The sequence below is a fragment of the Vulpes vulpes genome, chromosome 13 (genome assembly GCF_048418805.1).
Source record: "Vulpes vulpes isolate BD-2025 chromosome 13, VulVul3, whole genome shotgun sequence".
NCBI classification, from domain to species: domain Eukaryota; kingdom Metazoa; phylum Chordata; class Mammalia; order Carnivora; family Canidae; genus Vulpes; species Vulpes vulpes.
The window spans coordinates 39,901,478-39,922,910 of record NC_132792.1 but is presented as its reverse complement, the minus strand read 5'-3'; the positions used below and the strand labels follow the sequence as shown (position 1 = coordinate 39,922,910).

Genomic DNA, 21,433 nt, shown 5'->3' with positions numbered 1-21,433 from the left:
GTACAGGTGAAAGATCATTAGAGCGGTGGCTCAGCCCTTTCTTTTTTTTTAAAGTACTATTTCTTTTATTTATTTATTTTTAAAAAAAAATTTTTTTAAATTTTATTTTATTTATTTATGATAGGCACACAGTGAGAGAGAGAAAGAGGCAGAGACACAGGCAGAGGGAGAAGCAGGCTCCATGCACCGGGAGCCTGACGTGGGACTCGATCCCGAGTCTCCAGGATCGCGCCCTGGGCCAAAGGCAGGCGCCAAACCGCTGCGCCACCCAGGGATCCCTATTTCTTTTATTTTTAAAAAATATTTTATTTATTCATGAGAGACGCAGAGAGAGAGAGGGGGTGGGCAGAGACACAGGCAGAGGCTGAAGCAGACTCCACACAGGGAGCCCCACGTGGGACTGGATCCCAGGTCTCCAGGATCATGCCCTGGGCTGAAGGGGGCGCTAAACCCCTGAGCCATCTGGGCTGCCCTCAGCCCTTTCTTTATTGGGAAATGTTGGGCAAATGAGAACTCTGGAACTTCAATTTCTTCATTGGTTAAAAGATGTATAATGAGTTTGTTGACAGGAGAAAATTAGAGTTCTGTGTATGAAAATAATTTGCAAAAAAAAAAAAAGCATTATATAAGATCAGGAAACATGGATATTTCTAGGTGCCAGGCCTTGTTTGAAAAGCCCAGATAGGGGCACCTGGGTGGTTCAGCAGGTTAAGTGTTTGCTTCTGCTCAGGTCATGGTCCCCCCTGGGCCTGGGATGGAGCCCGCTGCTGGGCTCTTGGATTTTCTCTTTTTAAAAGATTTTATTTACTTATTCATGAGAGACACACAGGGAGAAGCAGGCCCCATGCAGGGAGCCCAACATGGGACTCGATCCAGGGTCTCTAGGATCAGGCCTTGGCGCTAAGCCACTGGGCCACCCCGGCTGCCCTGCCATCAACCCTAAGATTAGGCACAAATATGGAAACTGAGCTTCAGAGAGTAAGTTAAATGGCCTGACCTAGACAAGACTCCACTCTTTACCTGGAGCATGTGCACGACCTATGAATACACTCTCTCTGATTTTAATTGTTAATTAAAATACATAGAACATTACAGAGTGGAGTTAGATATAAAATGGGATTGACCATATCTCTAGCTGGGCTATCAAGAGGCTGAATTCTGAGCTAAGTATTGAGAGCTAGTCCTTTTTTACTTCTTCTTTTTTTTTTTTGGTTACATTTTTGTTTGTTTGTTTGTTTATTTATTTATTTATTTATTGGTTACATCTTTAAAATTTGAATTCAATTTGCCAACATTCAGTGTGGCACCGGGTGCTCATCCAATCACGCGCCCTCCTCAGGGCCGTCACCCCGAGAGCTGGTCCTGAGAAGTAGCAGCAGCTGGATCCCACGGTGGGCCGTCCCTCCGGCATCCCTCCGGGAAGGGGGTCGGGGCGCTGGTTTCCTAGGAGGAAACCTAGGAGATGGAGACGGGGAACCTGAGAGCACCGAAGGCAAGCTACGGCCGGCTCGCGGCTCAAACTAGGGTGCTCGCCGCCGTCCCTGCGCACCCCGGGGCCCTCTGCATGCCGGGAGGGCGAATCTCCCGGGAGAGGGGCGGAGCCCACCTGTGACCCGGGGCTCCGCGGGCGTCTCCCATGGCAACCACGAGGGGCGTGGCCCAGGGCTCGGCCCCGCCCCCTCTCGACAAGTCGGACAGCGATTGGCCCAGAGGCGCGGCGGCGGCGCGGGGGGGCGGGCCTTAGGCGCCCGGGCCGCGCCGCCATTTTGGGTTGTGCGGGCCTCGGGACGGTGCGAGCGCGGCGTCGGCTCGGGAGGTGCGGCGGCTCCGAGGCGGGAGGCGGAGGCGGAGGCGGAGACGCAGGCGCGCGAGGTCAGGTTGGAGCCGGGCAGCGCCCCCGGGGGCAGCGGCGGCGGGGGCAGGATGAGCGCGGAGGCGGCGGACCGGGAGGCGGCCACCTCCAGCCGGCCCTGCACGCCGCCGCAGACCAGCTGGTTCGAGTTCCTGCTGGAGGAGTCGCTGCTCGAGAAGCACCTGCGCAAGCCCTGCCCGGGTAGGCGGGGCGCCGGCCCGGGGGGGCGGGACCCGACCCGGATACTCGGACCCAACCCCCGGGACCCGACCCGGATACCCGCTCCGACTCCCGAGCTCCGAGCGGACCCAGACCCCGACCCCGATACCCGACCCCAGACTCCGACCCCGTCCCCCGGGCTCCGAACCCCGTCCCCGGCCCCCTGACCCCCCGACGGCACCCCGATCCCCGACCCCCCGACGCCCCGATCCGCGACCCCCCGATCCCTGACTCCCCATCCCCGACCCCCCCCGAACCCCGGCCCCCCGACGCCCCGATCCCCGGCCTCCCGATTCCCGGCGCCCCGACTCCCCGATCCCCCACCCCACCATCCCCGATCCCCGACCCCACCATCCCCGATCTCAGGCCACCCCCATCCCCGGGCCCCCGACTCCCCGATTCCCGACCCCCGGTCCCCGACGCCCCGATCCCCGACCTCCCGATCCCCGGCCCCCCGGATACCCGGTCCCCTGATCCCCGACCCCCACCCCCATCCCCGACTCCCTGACCCCCCCATCCCCGACCTCCCGATCCCCGACCCCGCCATCCCCGATCCCCGATCCTCGACCCCCCGATCTCCGACTCCCCAACCCCCCGACCGTCGCTAAGCCTTCAGCATCCCGGAGCCGGGCGCGGGGAGGGCTGACACCGCAAAGCCCCGACCCCCCTTGTCCTTTTACTCTTGGGGGTCTTAGCTTCCGGGAGGAGGTCCCGCGGGGTTGGGGGAAGGGGGGCTGGGACACCCGCTGCGGGACTCCGGCCTGAGGCCGCTTTGCTGAGGGAGAGAAATTGCTGTGGGGGGGCTGGTCCCCACGCGGACTCCTTATCATCTTAGGTCCTTTGAACGTTCTGGTTTTCAGGGAGGTTGGGCTGTAAGTTAACGTGGGAACGGCTGGACGAATAGGGAAGGCTGATATCCCAGGGAAGGAGGAGGCCTCCAGGCGCTTCTGGATGGAGGGAGGGGCGTGAAAAAGAAGTTTCTTCGATAGGGTTTTGCTCCCAAAGTTCTTGAAGATGTAGCTCGTTCAGTCTCCTTGAGCCCAAAGCGGTGGAGACCACTCTGCCACAGCCATGGTTTCATCCCCTGGATCCTTCCATAGTTCTTTGAATTCATCATTTCTCCCACAGTTACTGAGTGCTTTCCAGGGGCAGGCTTAATGCTGCTCATGTTTTATCTCATTTAATTCAGTCGTCATAACCTCAGGTAGATGGCGGTGTCCTCTATTTTGCATGATGGAAACAGGTGCAGAGAGGTAACTTGATGCAGGTCCCACTAATTGTTAAAACAGTTCCATAGATGGTCTGTCTTCTCTCTTTTTTTTTTTTTTTTTTGGAGAAAAGTTTTAATTTTTATTGTTTTATTCATGAGAGGCAGAGACACAGGTAGAGGGAGAAGCAGGCTCCATGCAGGGAGCCAGATGTGGGACTCACCCTGGGGTCATGCCCTGAGCTGAAGGCAGACACTCAACCACTGAGCCCCCCAGGCGTCTAGAACTGTCTGTCTTCTAATTTGCTGACCTGGAAATCCGTGACCATTGTATTCTTTGTTGTGATGTATTTTCTTCTGCACCAGTCTGATCACCATTCTCCTTCCCGCCCTTCCTGGTCTTCCTTGCAATCCCAAACATAGCTCTTAGAAATCCTATTCCTTAGTCCTTATAACTACACAGCTCTTGGAATTCTTTCTGTGGCCAAAAACCAATACAGTGAAACTTTTTGCATCTTCACAATTAGAACTTAAACTTAAGAATTCATTTTCTTTTAAATCCTAGATCCTGCACCAGTTCAACTTATCGTTCAGTTTTTGGAACAGGCTTCCAAACCTTCAGTTAATGAGCAAAACCAGGTGCAACCTCCACCTGATAACAAGAGAAATCGTATTTTAAAACTGCTTGCTCTTAAAGTTGCTGCGCATTTGAAGTGGGATTTAGACATACTAGAGAAAAGGTACATAATATTTAAAAGAAATATGTTTTTGAAGCTCTACTTAGATATTTTGGGTTATTTCTATATATGCTTTTATGGTAATCAGGCCCTAAAGTGCAAGTTATTTTTCTCTATATTCTTGGTAAAATATTGCAACTGCTTTCAAAAGGTGTAAAGTTTTTGAATGTTAGGTGCATTTAAATTGCCTTTTAAAACATGAACTTGGGCAGCTCTGGTGGCTCAGCGGTTTAGCACCGCCTTCAGCCCAGGGCATTATCCTGGAGACCCGGGATTGAGTCCCACATCCAGTCCCACATCGGGCTCCCTGCATGGAGCCTGCTTCTTCCTCTGCCTCTGTCTCTGCCTTTCTCTCTGTGTCTCTCATGAATAAATAAAATCTTTAAAAAATAAAAATAAAGCATGAACTTAATAATGAGGTAATCATTGCTTGATGTGATAACTAGGGAAAATCCACACATAAACGGTTTTAAATGTTTTAGTCTATTTTTACGTATCTGAAGAAAATGAATGAAAATTAATGATAGTTGTTACATAGTATAGATGATTTGCTGTTAAATAATTCAGTTATTTTTTTTAAGTTTCTTAAGAAGTTTATTTGTGAGAGACACAGAAAGAGGCAAAGACACAGGCAGAGGGAGAAGCAGGTTCTATGCAGAGAGCCTGATGTGGGACTTGATCCCAGGACCCCAGGGTCACGACCTGAGCCAAAGGCAGACACTCAAACCATTGAGCCATCCAGAATTCAGTTATTTTTACTGATCAATCACTATCTACTAAACTATTAAAATATCTTAGTCAGTGCTTATTTGTTAATAAGTACTATGAAGGTTATGTTCATCCCCCTTTTTCTCACAATTTAAAGAGAAAGTAAAATACAGAAACCAGGAAATAATAGAGAGACAAGTACTTCTAACATTTTTATATAATTTTTGTTGTTTTTTTTCTGTTTTTTAAAAAAGATTTTATTTGAGAGCGAGAGTGAGTTGAGAGTGAGTATGGGTGGGGCACAGGAGGAGCAGAGGGAGAGGGAGAAGCCTACTTCTTGCTGAACAGGGATCCTGACACATGGGGTTCTATTTTTTTTTAAATTATTCTCTGTACCCAATGTAGGGCTCAAACTCATGACCCCGAGATCAAGAGTCAGATGCTCTATTGACTGAGCCAGTGAGGCGCCCCTCTCCGTGTGTGTGTGTATTTTTTATTTATTTATTTATTTATAGAGAATGAGTGGGGCACAGAGACAGAGGAGAGGGAGAGAATCTCAGGTTGACTCTCTGCTGAATCAAATCCCACAACCCTGAGATCATGACCTGATCAAAACCAAGAGTTGGATGCCCAACTGACTCTGCCGCCCAGGCACCCCTTCTTTTTCATTTTCCCCCACATAACAATGAACATTTACCCATTTTATTTTTTGGAGATAATTCCATCATGTGGATAGTTTTTTTTTATGTGGATAATTTATTAACTTCTTCCATTGATATTTAGTTTGTTTCAGTTTTTCATTCTAGTAAATCACAGCCTTAAATTTTATCTGAATTTTTGGTTATATCTTTAGTACAGATTATTAAATTGCTGACTCAGGTGGTATAAACATTTTTAAATCCCATGATGCATATTGCCGGATGGCATTCCAAGAGGGTCGTACTAGTTTATGTTCTCTCTAGTAGTGTTTAAAGACTTTTTTTTTAGCGTTAAGCATTAGAATTAAAGGAAAATTCTTTAATCTGAGGGGGAGCATATCAAGAGATAGTAATGTGTACAAAGAAAGTGTAAAGTATTTGGTACAGTTGGAAATTGAACACAGGGATATTTAATAAGCAACTGAAAACTTTTTAGATGCGAAATTAATCCTGTGACTATATTAATTTTTTAAGTTTTATTTAAGTAATTTCTACATGCAAAGTAGGACTCAAATTCATGATCAAGAGTCACATGCTCTTCCAACTAAGCCATCCAGGCACTCCTGTTAATTTTTTGGAGATCTGTTCTGAAATACTTAAGGAAAAAATGATTTAATGTTAAAAATTTGCTTCACAATAGTATGGGAAGAATGGAAGTAGGTGAGAGAAGAGATGAAACCACATGAGCCATCAGTTGCTAATTGTTGAAACTGAATAATGGGCACTTGGGGGTTCATTGTTTATGACTACTTTTGTGTATAATTTGTTTTCATAACGAGATTAAAAAAAAAATTATTCATGAGAGACACAGAGAGAGAGGCAGAGGGAGAAGCAGGCTCCTCGCAGGGAGCCCGATATGGGACTCGATCCTAGGACCCTGGGATCACGCCCTGAGTCGAAGGCAGGCACTCAACTGCTGAGCCACCCAGGCGTCCCTCATAATGAGATTTAAAAAAATATATATATTTTTTAATTTTTTATTTATTTATGATAGTCACAGAGAGAGAGAGAGAGGCAGAGACACAGGCGGAGGGAGAAGCAGGCTCCATGCACCGGGAGCCTGATGTGGGATTCGATCCCGGGTCTCCAGGATCGCGCCCTGGGCCAAAGGCAGGTGCCAAACCGTTGCGCCACCCAGGGATCCCCTAAAAAAATATTTTGAATTTGAGTACTTTCATATAAGTTGTTGAGACAGGTTAATAAAATGGCCCCGTGGATTTAGTCCTTTAACAATGTAATTATTTTTAGTGAAAATACTGAATTGTATGTTTTATGCTTCTTATGCAGATATGAACTTTCTGCTTCTTTCTTTTAAGTTTGTCTGTTCCAGTATTGAATATGCTACTAAATGAATTGCTGTGCATCAGTAAAGTTCCTCCTGGGACAAAGCATGTGGACATGGATCTGGCTACTTTACCTCCAACCACTGCCATGGCTATACTTCTCTACAACAGATGGTAAATTTTTTCATAGATCTAAAATGTGTTGGGCAGCCTCTGTTGAGTTGCCCTCTGGCTTTCAGGGTTATGCTTTTAAGGGTCTCATACCCTAGAGATCTCTTGGAGGATCTTAAAAACTAGTCTGAGGGTGGAGAAAATTCGTGACTGCATAGTTGAGAAGAGCATTCTGATAAAAATGTGGATGATTTATGAAGTTTTTATGTGAATTAAAACCTTAGATAATTTATAATACAAATGTACTAAGGAATACTTGAAAAAATAAGTGATATTTATAATGTATTAAATTTTCTTTTTCTGTTTTTTTCTTCAGGGCAATTAGGACAATTGTCCAAAGTAGTTTTCCTGTCAAACAGGCAAAACCTGGACCTCCTCAGTTAAGTGTGTAAGTTGGCAGATATGACCCTTGCTTGGTACTTTTTTCATCAGAATTAAAAAAAAAATTTCTTGCAAGTTTTTAATAACCCTGGTACAGAAGTGTAAAGTAGAACCCAGAAGGCAGAAGGCTTGCAGGCAGGTAGCTTTGGAGGATTTGGAAGAATCAGGTAGGGCTCTGGATATCCAGAGTAGAGAGCTATAGAAAGATGAGGGGAGCCAGCACTTTGTGAATTGTGCCTTTTGTCTTTAGTAAGTGTTAGCTCACCTGCTCCGAAGTAGTGAAATTTTCTTTTGTAATTAAGTTATTCGAATAAGTATTCTGTATATAGGGAAATCGTTTTAGAGCACCTTAGACCATAGTTTCTAACTTGATATAGATGAGTTTTTGCTGTCAGTGTTTTAGTCTTAAATTGAGGATTGTTACTATTTTTTTTAACACAAAGCAAATAGGAAAATAATGGTTAAATAAGCATCATAATTGAGTTTTGGGGAGTTTTTTGTCTTGTTTTTTGGAAGAATTATTTATTTTAGAGAGTGTGTGCAAGTAGGGGGGAGGGGCAGAGGGAGAGAATCTTCAAGAAGACTCCACCCTGAGCATGGAGCTTGACTGGGGGCTCCATCCCAGGACCTTGAGATCATGACCTGAGCAGAAATCAAGAGTTGAATGCTTAACTGACTGAGCCACCTATGCACCGAGTTGTTTTTGTTTTTTTAAGCATGAAAAGAAATAGCATTAGGAACATTTTTATTTAAATTCCACCTCACTTTCAAGAATAATGCTTTGAAGTTTAGAATTTTCAGTCTTTTGAGTAACATTTGATACTTTTCAATCATTTCTCTTTCAGTATGAATCAGATGCAACAGGAGAAAGAGCTAACAGAAAACATTTTGAAAGTAGTGAGTATCGGCATCAGTTATACTTACACATTTCTGGGGCACGTGCAGAGCACATTCACATACTTCTTATAACCTTAGGTATATGAGAGTTGGCAAGGTCTAGAGGCAATGACAGGTTTTTACTTTTAAGAACATAGTTTGGTAATAATTGTAAGTTGTACAGCTTTTCAGCATTAATGGTGGTGCTTTGCCACCAATTCTGTTTTCAAATTTTTGTGATACTTGAGCAGGTAAGAGAAATCACTCAGGTGATATCTTTATATAATTTTCCCAAAATTCTACAATAAACACGTTACTTATATTTTAAAATTATTTCTGCAGTCAGAAAACTATTAGCTTTTTTTAAAATCTAGTTAATATAAAAGAAACATGGGCGTTTCCATAATTTGAAAATGATCTCTGTAATTCTTTAACACCTACGGTGCCAGAGATACTATGTAAAGTCCAGGAGCTAGGAAAGGAGAGGGAAGATAAGACTGTTCTGTGTTCTGTGTCTGTATAAAATTAATGTGCCATAGTATTTTGAATGTGGAAGGAAAAAAACCTGCATTATTTTTGTTATGAGTGTCTACTAAAATGGCTGATACATTGAAGCATACAAACATTTCTTGAGTAAGTCAGTGGAAGCAAATCTTTAAAGCATTTTTCTTTAAATTTTCTGTTAAAAAAAGTATCTTTTTCACTTTGTATTTCTAATTTTCACAATAGGAACTTTGTATCTTTTTTTTTTTTTTAATTTAAGATAACTATCTCGGCACATTTACTTGTACTCCTGCTGTGTTAAAATTTTTTTTGATAGTTTAGGACAAGCTACGAAATATCCTGTAAATATATTTTGGTTAATTTTCTGTGGTTTCTGTATTTTAATAATTTTTTAATTGAATTTTTGTAGCTAAAAGAGCAAGCTTCTGATTCTATTTTGGTACTGGAGGCAGCCCTTAAATTAAACAAGGATCTTTATGTCCACACAATGAGAACTCTAGATTTATTGGCAGTGGAGCCAGGCATGGTAAATGGAGAAACTGAGAGTTCTACCGCTGGATTGAAAATCAAAACTGAGGAGATGCAATGCCAGGTATTTATATCTGTATTTAATCAATATATGGCAAATTTTTGGAAAATCTTAAGTGAGATCATTCTAGTATTTTTAATTAGAATTTCTGCCTTTGTCTCTTTCATTTTGACTTAAGATGCAATTAAAACTTTGAATCCTATTTAATTTGTAAATTTTATAAGACTTCACTTGAAATTTTTCTAAAAGAAGTGGAAGGGAAATTTTATTTGATTTTATCACCTCTGAAATTGTTTCCCAGTCATGTTTATGATACAGAGTTGAAATACTGAGAATACAGTGAGCATGTAACTGATTTTACAGTTCATTGATATTATTAGATATTTGATTAGACAAAAAAACAAAAACCCCACCCTGCAAAACAAATATTGTGCTTTGAAAAATATAGGCTTCTAAAAAAAAAAAAAAAAGAAAGAAAAATATAGGCTTCTAGAGAAAGTAGTTTCTTTAAGGATCTTAAGGTTGTCTGCTTTCTGTAACTCTGGGCTCTAGCTCCTTTGATCACTTTCAGTTGATGTTGTGAGATATCTTATGGATTCATGTTGTCGGTTTCTCTGCTGGATTGTAAACTCTCTGAGGTATCTCTTTTTTAATGGGTATTTTGCATCTTCCTCACTTTGTAGCACAAGATCTTTAGTATAATAGAAATTGTAAAGTATTCAAAATCTGCCTAAAGAGGGCCACGAGGATAGTGCATCTTACATTCTGTATGCTCTTCTTTGTGTTAGTTGGCATGTTGCTTTCTTTTTTGAAACGATTTGGCAGTTTTTTTTTTTTTCATTAATCTACTAATTAATGTAAAGTCTGCCCCCAGAGTGGGGCTTGACCTCCCAACCCCGAGAGATCAAGAGTCACATGCTCTACCCCTTGAGCCATGATTTCTTGATGGGTGCCCCTTGCATGATTTCTTGCATCACTGTTTCCCGTTCTGAAACGGGTGGGAATAGCTAGGGCAGTGTCTGGAGGTGCCTTTCCAGATTAGCTGGTTGCAGAGTTGAAGGTAGTCCTTTTTTGGTACCTGGTGAGATGGAGGTTATGGTTGGAATAGGAGTAGTGAGGATTGACAGTAATGTCTTTAAATTGTTAATGAAACTTGCGTATAGGAGGGCTTCTGGCACTGTAGTATCTTGTAATCGCTGGGAGTCTGTTTAAAAATTATTGTTAATACTTCTGATATTCACTATAGAGTGGGGTGATAGAACCTGAAAAAGAGAACAACTCTTAACAAAACATCTCAGTGTGCTTGGTAAGCTGTCAAATATTCTCTTAATTATGTAGCTGAGTCCTAATTCTGTGTCCTGAATGGCAAATTAATAGCAATATTCACTTCCTGGCATGTTAATGTTTAAAGTGCATTCTTTACATTACAGAAATATACCTGACTCAAAAGGAAAATCTTTACATTCTTTCCCCAGTAAAACTGAAAGTTTTTATTGTCCTTCAGGGCAGCTTTATTATCAGGCTTTTTGTTTTTAACCTATTGCCTGTCTCTTGATTATAGAATTTAAATGTTTTATATATTTATTTTTAAACGTTTTATTTATTCATGAGAGAGACACACAGAGAGAGGCAGAGACATAGGCAGACACAGAAGTAGGCTCCCTGTGGGGAACCTGATTTGGGACTCCCAGAACCCCAGGATCACGACCTGAGCCTAAGGTAGATGCTCAACCACTGAGCCACCCAGGTGCCCCTAGAATTCTTTATTTTTTTAAATTGAGGGCTTGAATTCATGACCCTGGGTTCAGGAGTCACATGCTGTACTGAGCCAGTCAGGTGACCCTAGAAGTTAAACTTGTTTTAATGGGGGTGTCTGGCTGGTCCAGTTGGAGAAACATGTGACTCAAGTAACTAAGTTGGAGCCCCATTGGGTATAGAGATTAAAGATAATTTTTTTTAAAGGTTTTATTTATTTACTCGTGAGAGACACAGAGAGAGGGAGAGAGACACAGGCAGAGGGAGAAGCAGACTCCCGGCTTGATCCCCAGACCCTGGGATCATGACCTGAGCCAAAGGCAGACGCTCAACCTCAGCCACCCACGTGCTCCACTTAAAGATAAAATCTTGAAAAAAGAAGAATTAAAAATAAAAACTTGTTCTAATGGCTAATATAGTAATACTTGAAAATATCCTTCTGATATCTTGTAATCTATCTTTGGAGAGAGGAACTATATGAAACTATAATATGTATGTGTGCATGTGTGTATACATATCTGTATATCCATTTCCTTTTTAAAAATCTTCTTTAGCACCACTTTGTCCCAGATGGGAGGAAGCACTCTAGAGTGAAAATCAGCCAAACATTTAATGTGGATTAAGTAGTGGAAAGCAGTATCATAGAGGCTGAGAAGAATATATCCTGATTAGTTCTATATATCATGCTTATCAATAAAGGGTAGTTCTAATGGATATCAGACTGTTAGGAGTTTGGAGGAGGAACAAGAATATGTTAGCTAAGATTGGTTTTGTGTAGATGGAAATACAGGGAGGGGAAATACAGGAAAGTATATGTCCAAGATCTGATATGAATGGGGACTTGAAAAGGCTGGTGTGGTTGAAATAGAGGAGAATAGAGAGATTTTGAGAGAGAAGTTAGTCCAGATTCTGAGACCCTTGAAGAGTAGGCCAAGGGATTTGAACTTTCTCCTATTTGGAATAATTTGAAAACTTTTTTTTTTTTTTTAATTTGAAAACTTTTTAAAGAAAAATCTATTGTAGCACTGGGGTGGTTCAGCTGGTTGAGCATCTGACTCGTGGTTTCTGCTCAAGTCATGATCCCAGGGTTTGGGATTGAGCCCCACGTCATGCTCAGCATGGAGTTGGCTTGAGATTTGCTCTCCCTCTTTCTCTCAAATCTTAAAATAAAAACCAACAAAAAACTCCCAAACCTGTCAGGATGTGTAGAATAAACTTGGGACAGGATATAAGGAGCTATGGGATCGAGGTTCAAGCCTGGGCTCTGCCAGTAGTTGGTTATATGTCTTTAGGCAGACATTGTCCCCTTCTGGGCTTTGCTCTGTCCATAAAACGTTCAAGTTGAATTAAATAAGCTGAGTCTTTGATTTCTGCATTTGATGGAATCTTGGCATCAGTTTAAGAATGTTCTTGAAGAAATACAGAAATTCTATTAGTAACTTTTTTTTTTGTCTTTTTCAGTCCTTTTATAGTCATTAATTCAAATTTCTCAATATTTCATTCTGGTCGGTCAGGTGCTCTCCCCCACTTTAAAAAGAAGTGGAGATTGGGGCACCTGGGTGCTGTAGTCGGGTAAGGGTCAGACTCTTGGTTTCGGCTCAGGTCATTGTCTCCTCCGCCCCTTTCCCCACGCGCATGTGGGCTCTCTTTCGCTCTCTCTCTCAAAATCGTAAAAAAGAAAAGTGGAGATGATAGAGAATCCATTACGACGGTGAATAGCAGCAGTGGTGACAGTAAAATCCGGTTTCCAGAGCAGCAGCTAGCTATCCCAGGGCAGCCCTAGCAGGCGTGTAGCTAGCTGCTGCTCTCTGCAGTGCTGGTGGCTGTGGCTGCTGAGAGCATCGGAGTCTAGTGTTGCGATGGCTGCAGTGCTCACAGGTCAGTTCTGGCTCTCATCTTGGCTTCTTGTCTCCCTTCAAGTCTGATTCTTTGGTCTATTAATTCTGTAGGCCACCTGAAATGTTAACCTGTTATATCTGTTTTCTGCTGAAATCAGTCCACTGGATTCTGTTGCTTGTGACTAAGAACATTGTTTCATTGCTCACTGAAATGTGTTTCGCTGAGATAAACATAATTGTGAGTTTTGTCAGCTCTTAAAAATGGAAAGTTACTAATAAGCAAATTGATACTCATTACAATTTTAGGTGTGCTATGATTTGGGTGCAGCATACTTCCAGCAAGGCTCCACAAATTCAGCTGTCTATGAAAATGCCAGAGAAAAGTTTTTTAGAACCAAAGAACTAATTGCAGAGGTAAATACAGTGATAAAAGGCACATAACATTCAGTCCTTAAAAAGTCTATACTTTTTGGCTTTACTTTTTCTGATGATAATAAAAATAAGTGTTTATTGTAGTACATTTGCTAAGTTTTAAAAAATACTGAAAACATTTTGAAACTCTGTAATACTACTGCCTAGAAATTACCCCTTTGTCATTTTAGCTTATTTTCTTCCTGTTTCCATTCTTTGTTTTTATTACAGATGAGCTTAGACTAACTATATATATTATATTGTTATTATACTTAAATCTTTTGGTATTTAAATGTATTCTCTTTTGTTATATAGGGATATTGTGATTTACTTCATTTCCCTAGTATTTGGGTATTTATGTTTGCTGCTGTTTTTTTTTTTTAATATATATAAAGCTGTAATATTTCTGTCTCCAAGCATATGGTTTTTTTGGTTTTTAGATACTTTCAAGTTAAATTCCTACAGATAGAATTATCATGTTAGTGGTTACTAATTTGATAAAGGCTTTGAAACTTAAAACCAAGTTGCTTTCCAGGTACATTTCACTCAGGTGACTCTGATCTGTAGTGAGAGGTGTATGTGGTGTTTTTGTTTTTCCCCCTCCCAATTGCTAACGGTGAAATAACCATAACTTTTAAACATTTGCATTTCTGAATTCTTAGTAAGAGTGAACTTTTTCATATATATATCACCTGAATTTTTCTTTTTATGATTCCTGCAACTGAATTTTAAAGTATATAACTAGGTTTTCATGTGCTTGGTCCCTAGAAAAATTCCCGTTTCTGTCTCTCATCGAAATTGATTAAATGCTCAAGAGATTTACTTTACATCTATTCTAGACCTATTGAGAATCCCCATTTTACTTTTGCCCAGGCATCTCATCATATTTGTTCTCTTATGTATTTTTAAATATTTTAAACTCATTTTTCACAGTGTTCACTCTCAGTGTTAATATCTCAATTGTCATATCTACTTAGGTATCTACGTTTTGTGTTGGCCTGGAAACTCTAAACCAGGAGTCCGTAAACTTTTATAAAAGGCCAAATAGTAGCTATTTTAGGCTCTGTGGGCTAAATTCAGTTTATGTGGCATATTCTCATTTGTTGTGTTTTTTGGTTTCCTTCCTTTACAACCTTACATGTGGTTCTTACCTTAAGGGCTATACAGAAATTGGCCACAGGCCACATTTGGCTTGTGAACAGTAGTTTGTTCACCCTTGCTCTAAACTTTTTTCGCTTTTTCATTTTTTTTATGATTCCTCCAGCTCTGAATTTTCCATTACATTTTCTTATACTGTTAAAATGCATTGAGTGGGTACTAGACTGTTGTTTCTGTTACATTGATGGATAATGATGTATACTTCTTACTTTACAGATAGGTTCATTATCTCTTCATTGTACCATAGATGAGAAGCGGTTAGCAGGCTATTGTCAAGCATGTGATGTTCTTGTACCTTCTTCTGATAGTACATCTCAACAGTTGACTCCATATAGTCAAGTCCATATTTGTTTGAGATCTGGCAACTATCAGGTAAGATGTATGATGGGGATGTAATAGGGTAGTTGAAAAGCTTTGGAAGCCAGACACAACTGGCATCACCATTTACCAGTTGTATGATTTGGGGCAAGTCACAGTCAGATTGGTCTCTAAAATGGTGGTAATAATTAACTCATTGCATAAGCTTCTTAGGAGAATCAAGTGGGAAGTTACAGTTTATAAACTAAGTGGTGCGCTATACAGATATTGACTCGTTTTGGTAATATCCTTTCTTGAGGATATAGAATTTGACCTTGTTAAGTAAATTCTTTAAAATTAAACTCTTTAAGCAGGGTCACCTGGGTGGCTCGGTGGTTGAGTGCCTTTGACTCAGGATCCTGGGATTGAGTCCTGTGTCAGGCTCCCCACAGGGAGCTTTTCCCTCTGCCTATGTCTCTACCTCTCTCTCAGTGTCTCTTGTGAATACATAAATTTTTAAAAATCTTAAGTAAAAAAACCTCTGTAAACAGAACTTTTAAGTTTTAAAATTGTGGGTAGAGAATTGTTAGTTTTGTGGAGCCTTAAGTCTTGTGTCTGACTTAAAAGTACGGCCCTGTAGCCTGGCCTTACTAGCCACCACAAATATTAAGACTGAAGAAGAAAGTGAGCAAGCTGGTGTTGGTGGTTTGGATGGTCTCTTACAGAGCTTGCTTTACCAGTGAGCCTGGTTGTTATCTCAGTTTTACACACGGAAAGGGTTAAATTAGTCTCGATATTTTTATTGTCTTCTTTGGGTATATATTTTTAGTTTTATAATGAAAAATCTTTGGGAATTATCATTTGTACTTTTAAAATCTTTATCGGAAAGGCTTCATGTTACTTAAAGTAGGAGTCATGAAATGACAAAGCTACAGCATATCTTTAGTTTTGTCTCTACCAATGGGCTTTTAGCTGAGCTTTTTAGCTCACTCTTAAATAGAATTGATATTTTTTTTCCTTCCCCACAGAAAATAGGAGAAGAAAAGGGATAGTACTTCCTCTCCTACCTCTGCCCCCTTTTCAAATTCTGCTTTGCCCTAGGGAAGAAGACTAAACTTTCTTAGGTACAGATGAATTTATTTATTTATTTAAACGTCTTTTAGTTATATATCCCTAATATAGTAAGATAATAGACTCTTGAAGAAGCTCCCTGGAGTGGTAAACCTATGTAAACGAGACCTTAGAAATACTACTCAGGGATAGGCATATGTTCCTGTGAATATAATGAAGAGCCAACATCTGTAAATCAAAGTATTGTAATGAGTAGCTAGGAAGAGTAAATTGCAACTCTGAAATTTATCACTTCAGTTATATATATATATATATCTTAGAAATCATATTTAGCCTGTTTTTTCTCTTTATGTAAACTGTAGTTTTTGTGCTGATCGAGTAGTTATTTGGTGGCTTAGTCAGTTAAACGTCCAGCTCTTGATTTCATCTCAGCTCATGATCTTGGGCTTGTGAGATCCGAGCCATGTTCCAACTCTGCACTGGGTATGGAGCCTACTTGGGGATTCTCTCTCTCCTTCTCCCTCTACACCAACGCCCAATAAATAAATGAAGTAAATGGAAATAGTTATTTGAACAGCTGTAACAAATGTGTCTTCTCACGGGTGGGAAGAGGCTGTCTTGCCTCTGTAGCCATTGTTCATGTTTTGCTATGGAGGTGATACAGTGTTTGCTCTATAGTTTTGAAATTACTTTTGTCAGTACTTTTGTAGTAGCAGCTGATTAGCTTTAATGTTTCTGGAAATCCTCTTTCCTATCCCTATATTATCACTTCTTTTTTCTCTTATGTTGCTTGTTAAAGACATGAAACAAAGTCTATATGGAATAATGTGGGTATTTTCTATAATTCACTAGCTATTATAATTTAAACCACTTATGTTTATTATAATTGTTTCTTTGCATGCTTTTTCCATCTGAGTTATCTTAACTGTTTTGGTAGTTGTTAAGTTTGTTGTATGAACTGATGTTTAAATGGATGAAAAGAATTTTTACAACTTCTAATAACCTACCTGAATTGCTTCTTATTGATTGATTCTTCCTTCACCTCTCATTTTTGGTTCATGATCTTCAATTTAAAAAAGCAGGGTTGGGGGGGGTGGGTGGCTATTTTTTTTATCCTCAGTCTTATTTTAAAGTTTTAGAAAAGACTTTCCTGGTTAAGATATTCTTGTGATTATCTTCAATATATATTTTCCATTATAGAAAGACTTTTTTTTTTCTTTTTGGAAAGACTTTTAAAGTAAAGTTTGCCGTGATTATTGAACTGGACACAATTTTATGTTTGTATTCTAGGATGTAGTAAAGATTTTCATTGAAGATAACTTAACCTTCAGTTTACCTGTCCAGTTCCGGCAGTCAGTATTAAGGGAACTCTTCCAGAAAGCTCAACAGGGGTAAGTGAATAAATTGAAGAATTACTTTCTTACTTTTGAATAAAACAGCGGAGTGCATTTTGGGTTTATCAAAAATCTACCTCCAAATTCCCTCTAAGTCTATGACAATACTTTTAGTTTTATTATTATATGAGAAATAAGTGTAGCCAGAGGAACCACTTTAATGTTCATCTAATCTCATTTTAAAAGCACTTGGGAAAAATTAGCAGAATTTGGTTTTATTTTCTAAGCTGTAACTAAATTGTCCCTGGACAAATTTAAAACTTTTCTGCTCTATCCCTACCCTTGACATATGCTTGAATAACCTAAACCTAAAATCTTACCTCCAAGGATAAATAACTCATTCTTGTGAATTTGGTTTTGTAATATATGCTTTTCTTTTATTAAAAAGAATATATTAGCAGATATACTTTTGTATTCAACAGAAATGAAGCTCTAGATGAAATCTGTTTTAAAGTCTGTGCCTGTAATACAGTCCGTGATATATTGGAAGGTAGAGCGATTAGTGTTCAATTTAACCAGCTGTTTCTTAGACCTAATAAAGAGAAAATAGACTTTCTTCTTGAGGTAAGATATTTTTTCCCTATTTGATTTATAATTTTGCTATAAGCTTACCAGTGACCTCTTGGTTGCCAAATATGGTGCCCCCTTTCTCTCTTCATCTGGCTTGCTATGTTTGATACTCCCGACGGACTGTGCTCTCCAACCTTATCCTTTGCTAGAGCTCTTTGATAGTTCTCCATTACTAGGTTTTCCTTAATCCTTCATCGACGTCTCTGTAGTGTTTCTGTTTATGGTCATTTGTTTCTGACTCCTTCATTGTCTCATATCATTTTTAAATTCTCATTTAAAGTTTGGGTCACCTGTTGACTAAAAGTTCCCAAATTGTAACAATGACCTATCCTGAGAGCTCCAGAATCTGTGTTTGCATTGGATCTTTCTACCTCTTTCTTTAACTCTCTTAATGTGATAGACATTGAGAGAAATACATAAAGCACAATTTAAAAAAAAATTTTTTTTCATGAGGGACACAGAGAGAGAGAGGCAGAGACACAGGCAGAGGGAGAAGCAGACTCCATGCAGGGAGCCCAATGTGGGACTCAGTCCCAGGACCCCAGGATCACGCCCTGGGTCAAAGGCGGGTGCTAAACCGCTGAGTCACCCAGGGGTCCCCGCTGTTGGTATTTTGATAGGAATTGCATTAAATATGTAAATTGCTTTGGGTAGTATAGACATTTTAACAATACTTGTTTTTATAATCCATGAGCATTTCTTTCCATTTCTTTGTGTCATCTTCAATTTCTTTCATCAATATATTAAACTTTTTAGAGTACAGGTCTTTCACCTTTTTTTGGTTAGGTTTATTCTCCTAGGTGTCTAATATTTTTGGTGCAATTATAAATGGGATTGTTTTCTTCTTTCTGGTGCTTCTTTATTGATGTATAGAAATGCAACAAATTTCTGTGGGTTAGTTTTGTATCTTCCTTTACTGAAGTTTACTGAATTGGTTTATCAATTCTAGCAGTTTTTTAGTGGAGTCTTTTGAGTTTTCTATATTCAGTATCATGTCATCTGCAAATAGTGAAAGTTTTACTTCCTTACCAATTTGGATGCCTTTTATTTCTTTTTGTTGTCTGATTGCTGTGGCTAGGACTTCCATTATTATGTTGAATAAAAGTGATAAAAATGAACATCCTTGTCTTGTTCCTGGCATTAGAGGAAAGACTCTCAGATTCTCAGCTTTTCACCATTGAGGATGATGGTAGCTATGGATTTTTCATATGTGGCCTTTATTATGTTGAGGTATGCTCCCTTTAAACGGCTTTGTTGAGGGTTTTTTTTTTCTTTATGATTTTATTTATTCATGAAGGACACTTAGAGAGAGGCAGAGACACAGGCAGAGGGAGAAGCAAGCTCCCTGCAGGGAGTCCAGGGTCACGACCTGGGCTGAAGGTAGATGCTCAACCACTGAGCCACCCAGGGGCCGCTGTTTCTTCTTTTTATCATGAATGATTTTTAGATTTTATTAAAAGCTTTTTGTATTTCTATTATGATGCTTTGTAATTTAATTTTTCACCTCTAGTGTATGTGGTGAAATACATCAATTTTTAAATTTTCAAAAAATTCTGATTAACACAGTGGTATATTCATTTCAGGTGTACAATACAGTGATTCAACAATTCATGGGTTATTCAGTGCTCATCAAGATAGTGTTGACTTAATCCTCTTCATCTGTTTCATTCCCCGCCTCCCTTGCCTCCCTTCCCTCTAGTAGTCATCTAGATATTTACTGTAGTTGAGTCTCTTTGGTTGGTCTTTTTTTTCTTTCATTCATTTGTTTCTTAAATACTACATATGAATGAAATCATATGGTATTTATCTTTCCCTGACAGACTTTTTTCACTTAACATTATACTCTCTTGTTCTATCCATGTTGTTGCAAATGGCAAGACTTCATTCTTTTTTATGGCTATTTATTTTATGCATACACATCTGTATCCATTCATCTATCGATGGATACTTGGGCTGCCTCCAAAATGTGGCTGTTGTAAAAAATGCTGAAGTAAATATGGGGGTGCGTATATCCTTTTGAATCAGTGTTTTTGTATTCTTTGGGTAAATACTCAGTAGTGCCATTACAGGATTACATGGTAGTTCTGTTTTTAATTTTTTGATGAATCTCCATCTTGACTTCTGCAGTGGCTGCAGAAATATGTTAATTTTAAGTGTTAGGCTACCTTGGCTTCTTTGTAGTAAACTCCAGTCATAACTTTTTATTTTTTAGTTGAGATATAATGGACATATAGCATATTCATTTTAGGTATATGTTCTCTTTTTAAAATCTATATTGCAGGGGGATCCCTGGGTGGCTCAGCGGTTTGGCGCCTGCCTTTGGCCCAGGGCGTGATCCTGGAGTCCCGGGATCGAGTCCCACGTCAGGCTCCTGGCATGGAGCCTGCTTCTCCCTCCTCCTGGGTCTCTGCCTCTTTCTCTCTCTCTGTCTATCACAAATAAAAATAAATAAATCTTAAAAAAAAATAAAATCTATATTGCAGGGTTTAGTTTGCTAATATTTTAAGGTCTTTTACATACATGTATGAGGTTGAGGCATCTATTTTTTTTTTTTTTTTTAATGTCCTACTTTTGGTTTTGGTCATGGTTACCTCATAAATGAATTGAGGTATCTTTTTTCCTTGCCTGGAAAAGTTTCCATAAAAATGAATGCTTCTTTAAGTGGTAGAATTTACCAATGAAATATTTGGGCCTAGAGATTTTTTTGTGTGAGGGAAGATTTTTTTGATATTGCTTCAGTTTCAATGGATGTAGAGGTAATCTGTTTTTCCTGATTATTTTTAAGAGGTAATTTTCTAAGAATTTATCCATTTATTTTTATTTTTATTTATTTATTTTTTAAAGTAGGCTCCAGGGGATCTCTGGGTGGCTCAGCAGTTTGGCACCTGCCTTCAGCCTGGGGTGTGATCCTGGGGTCCTGGGATCAAGTCCTACGTCGGGCTCCCTGCGTGGAGCCTGCTTCCCCCTCTGCCTGTGTCTCCACCTCTCTCTCTCTGTGTCTCTCTCATGAATAAATGAATAAAATCTTAAAAAAAAAAAAAAAGTAGGTTCCATGCCTAGTGTGGAGCCCAATGCAGGGCTTGAACTCACAACTCAGGTCAAGAGTTGGATGCTTGACTAAGCCACCAGGTGCCCCCACTTAATCTACGTTGTTAAGTTTATTAGCTTTTAACAATGTTTACAGCATTGGATGCTTGGGTGGCTCAGTCAATTAAGCATCTGCCTTTGGCTTAGGTCTTGATCTCAGGGTCCTGGGATTGAGCCCCACATCAGAGCTCCCTGCTCATCCAAGGAGTCTGCTTCTCCCTCTACCTTTGCCCTCACCCTCCACCCCCTAACTCAGGCTCTTTCTTTCAAATAAATTAATAAAATCTTTAAAAAGAAATAAAATGTTTATAGCATTTATAGATGCCCAGTATGTCATGTTTTAACTGTTTTTAAGAATTGAACTTAACACATTTGTTATATTGCTTATCAGAAGTTAACACCTATTACCTAATTTTCATGACACGTATACAGTGCATCACTATGTGTGAATAAGGTAGCATGAAAGCATATTCAGGTGTTACTTATTGTAAGATCATTATTAATTTATAGTGTGTAGCAAAATTATTACAATATGAGTATTTTGTACATCAAGATGTATATATGCTATATGCTGATAGAGGAATCTATTCATCTGAGCATAATTTACAATGCTGTTTCTGAGCACAGTACTTGAAAACTTATTTCCTTTGTCCTTTTTTGCCTTTTTTTTTTTTTTCTTTTGAGGGG

The 21,433-nt window shown here is 39.9% G+C and overlaps 1 protein-coding gene across 2 annotated transcripts in view; it reads left to right on the top strand.

Moving 5' to 3' along the window:
• The first annotated feature begins 1,625 nt into the window (after positions 1 to 1,625).
• The window catches only part of INTS8 (integrator complex subunit 8), a 60,068-nt gene continuing 40,260 nt past the window's right edge, over positions 1,626 to 21,433 (top strand). The window contains exons 1-10 of one of the 2 annotated variants that reach the window (XM_072734297.1): positions 1,626 to 2,053; positions 3,844 to 4,018; positions 6,738 to 6,878; positions 7,192 to 7,263; positions 8,102 to 8,153; positions 9,046 to 9,228; positions 13,065 to 13,172; positions 14,544 to 14,699; positions 16,986 to 17,086; positions 17,512 to 17,653. In XM_072734297.1, the coding sequence (XP_072590398.1) occupies positions 1,924 to 2,053; positions 3,844 to 4,018; positions 6,738 to 6,878; positions 7,192 to 7,263; positions 8,102 to 8,153; positions 9,046 to 9,228; positions 13,065 to 13,172; positions 14,544 to 14,699; positions 16,986 to 17,086; positions 17,512 to 17,653 (1,260 nt within the window). In that variant the 5' untranslated portion in view covers positions 1,626 to 1,923. The remainder of the gene's footprint in view (positions 2,054 to 3,843; positions 4,019 to 6,737; positions 6,879 to 7,191; positions 7,264 to 8,101; positions 8,154 to 9,045; positions 9,229 to 13,064; positions 13,173 to 14,543; positions 14,700 to 16,985; positions 17,087 to 17,511; positions 17,654 to 21,433) is intronic. The other variant, XM_026013783.2, reaches the window with a different exon arrangement.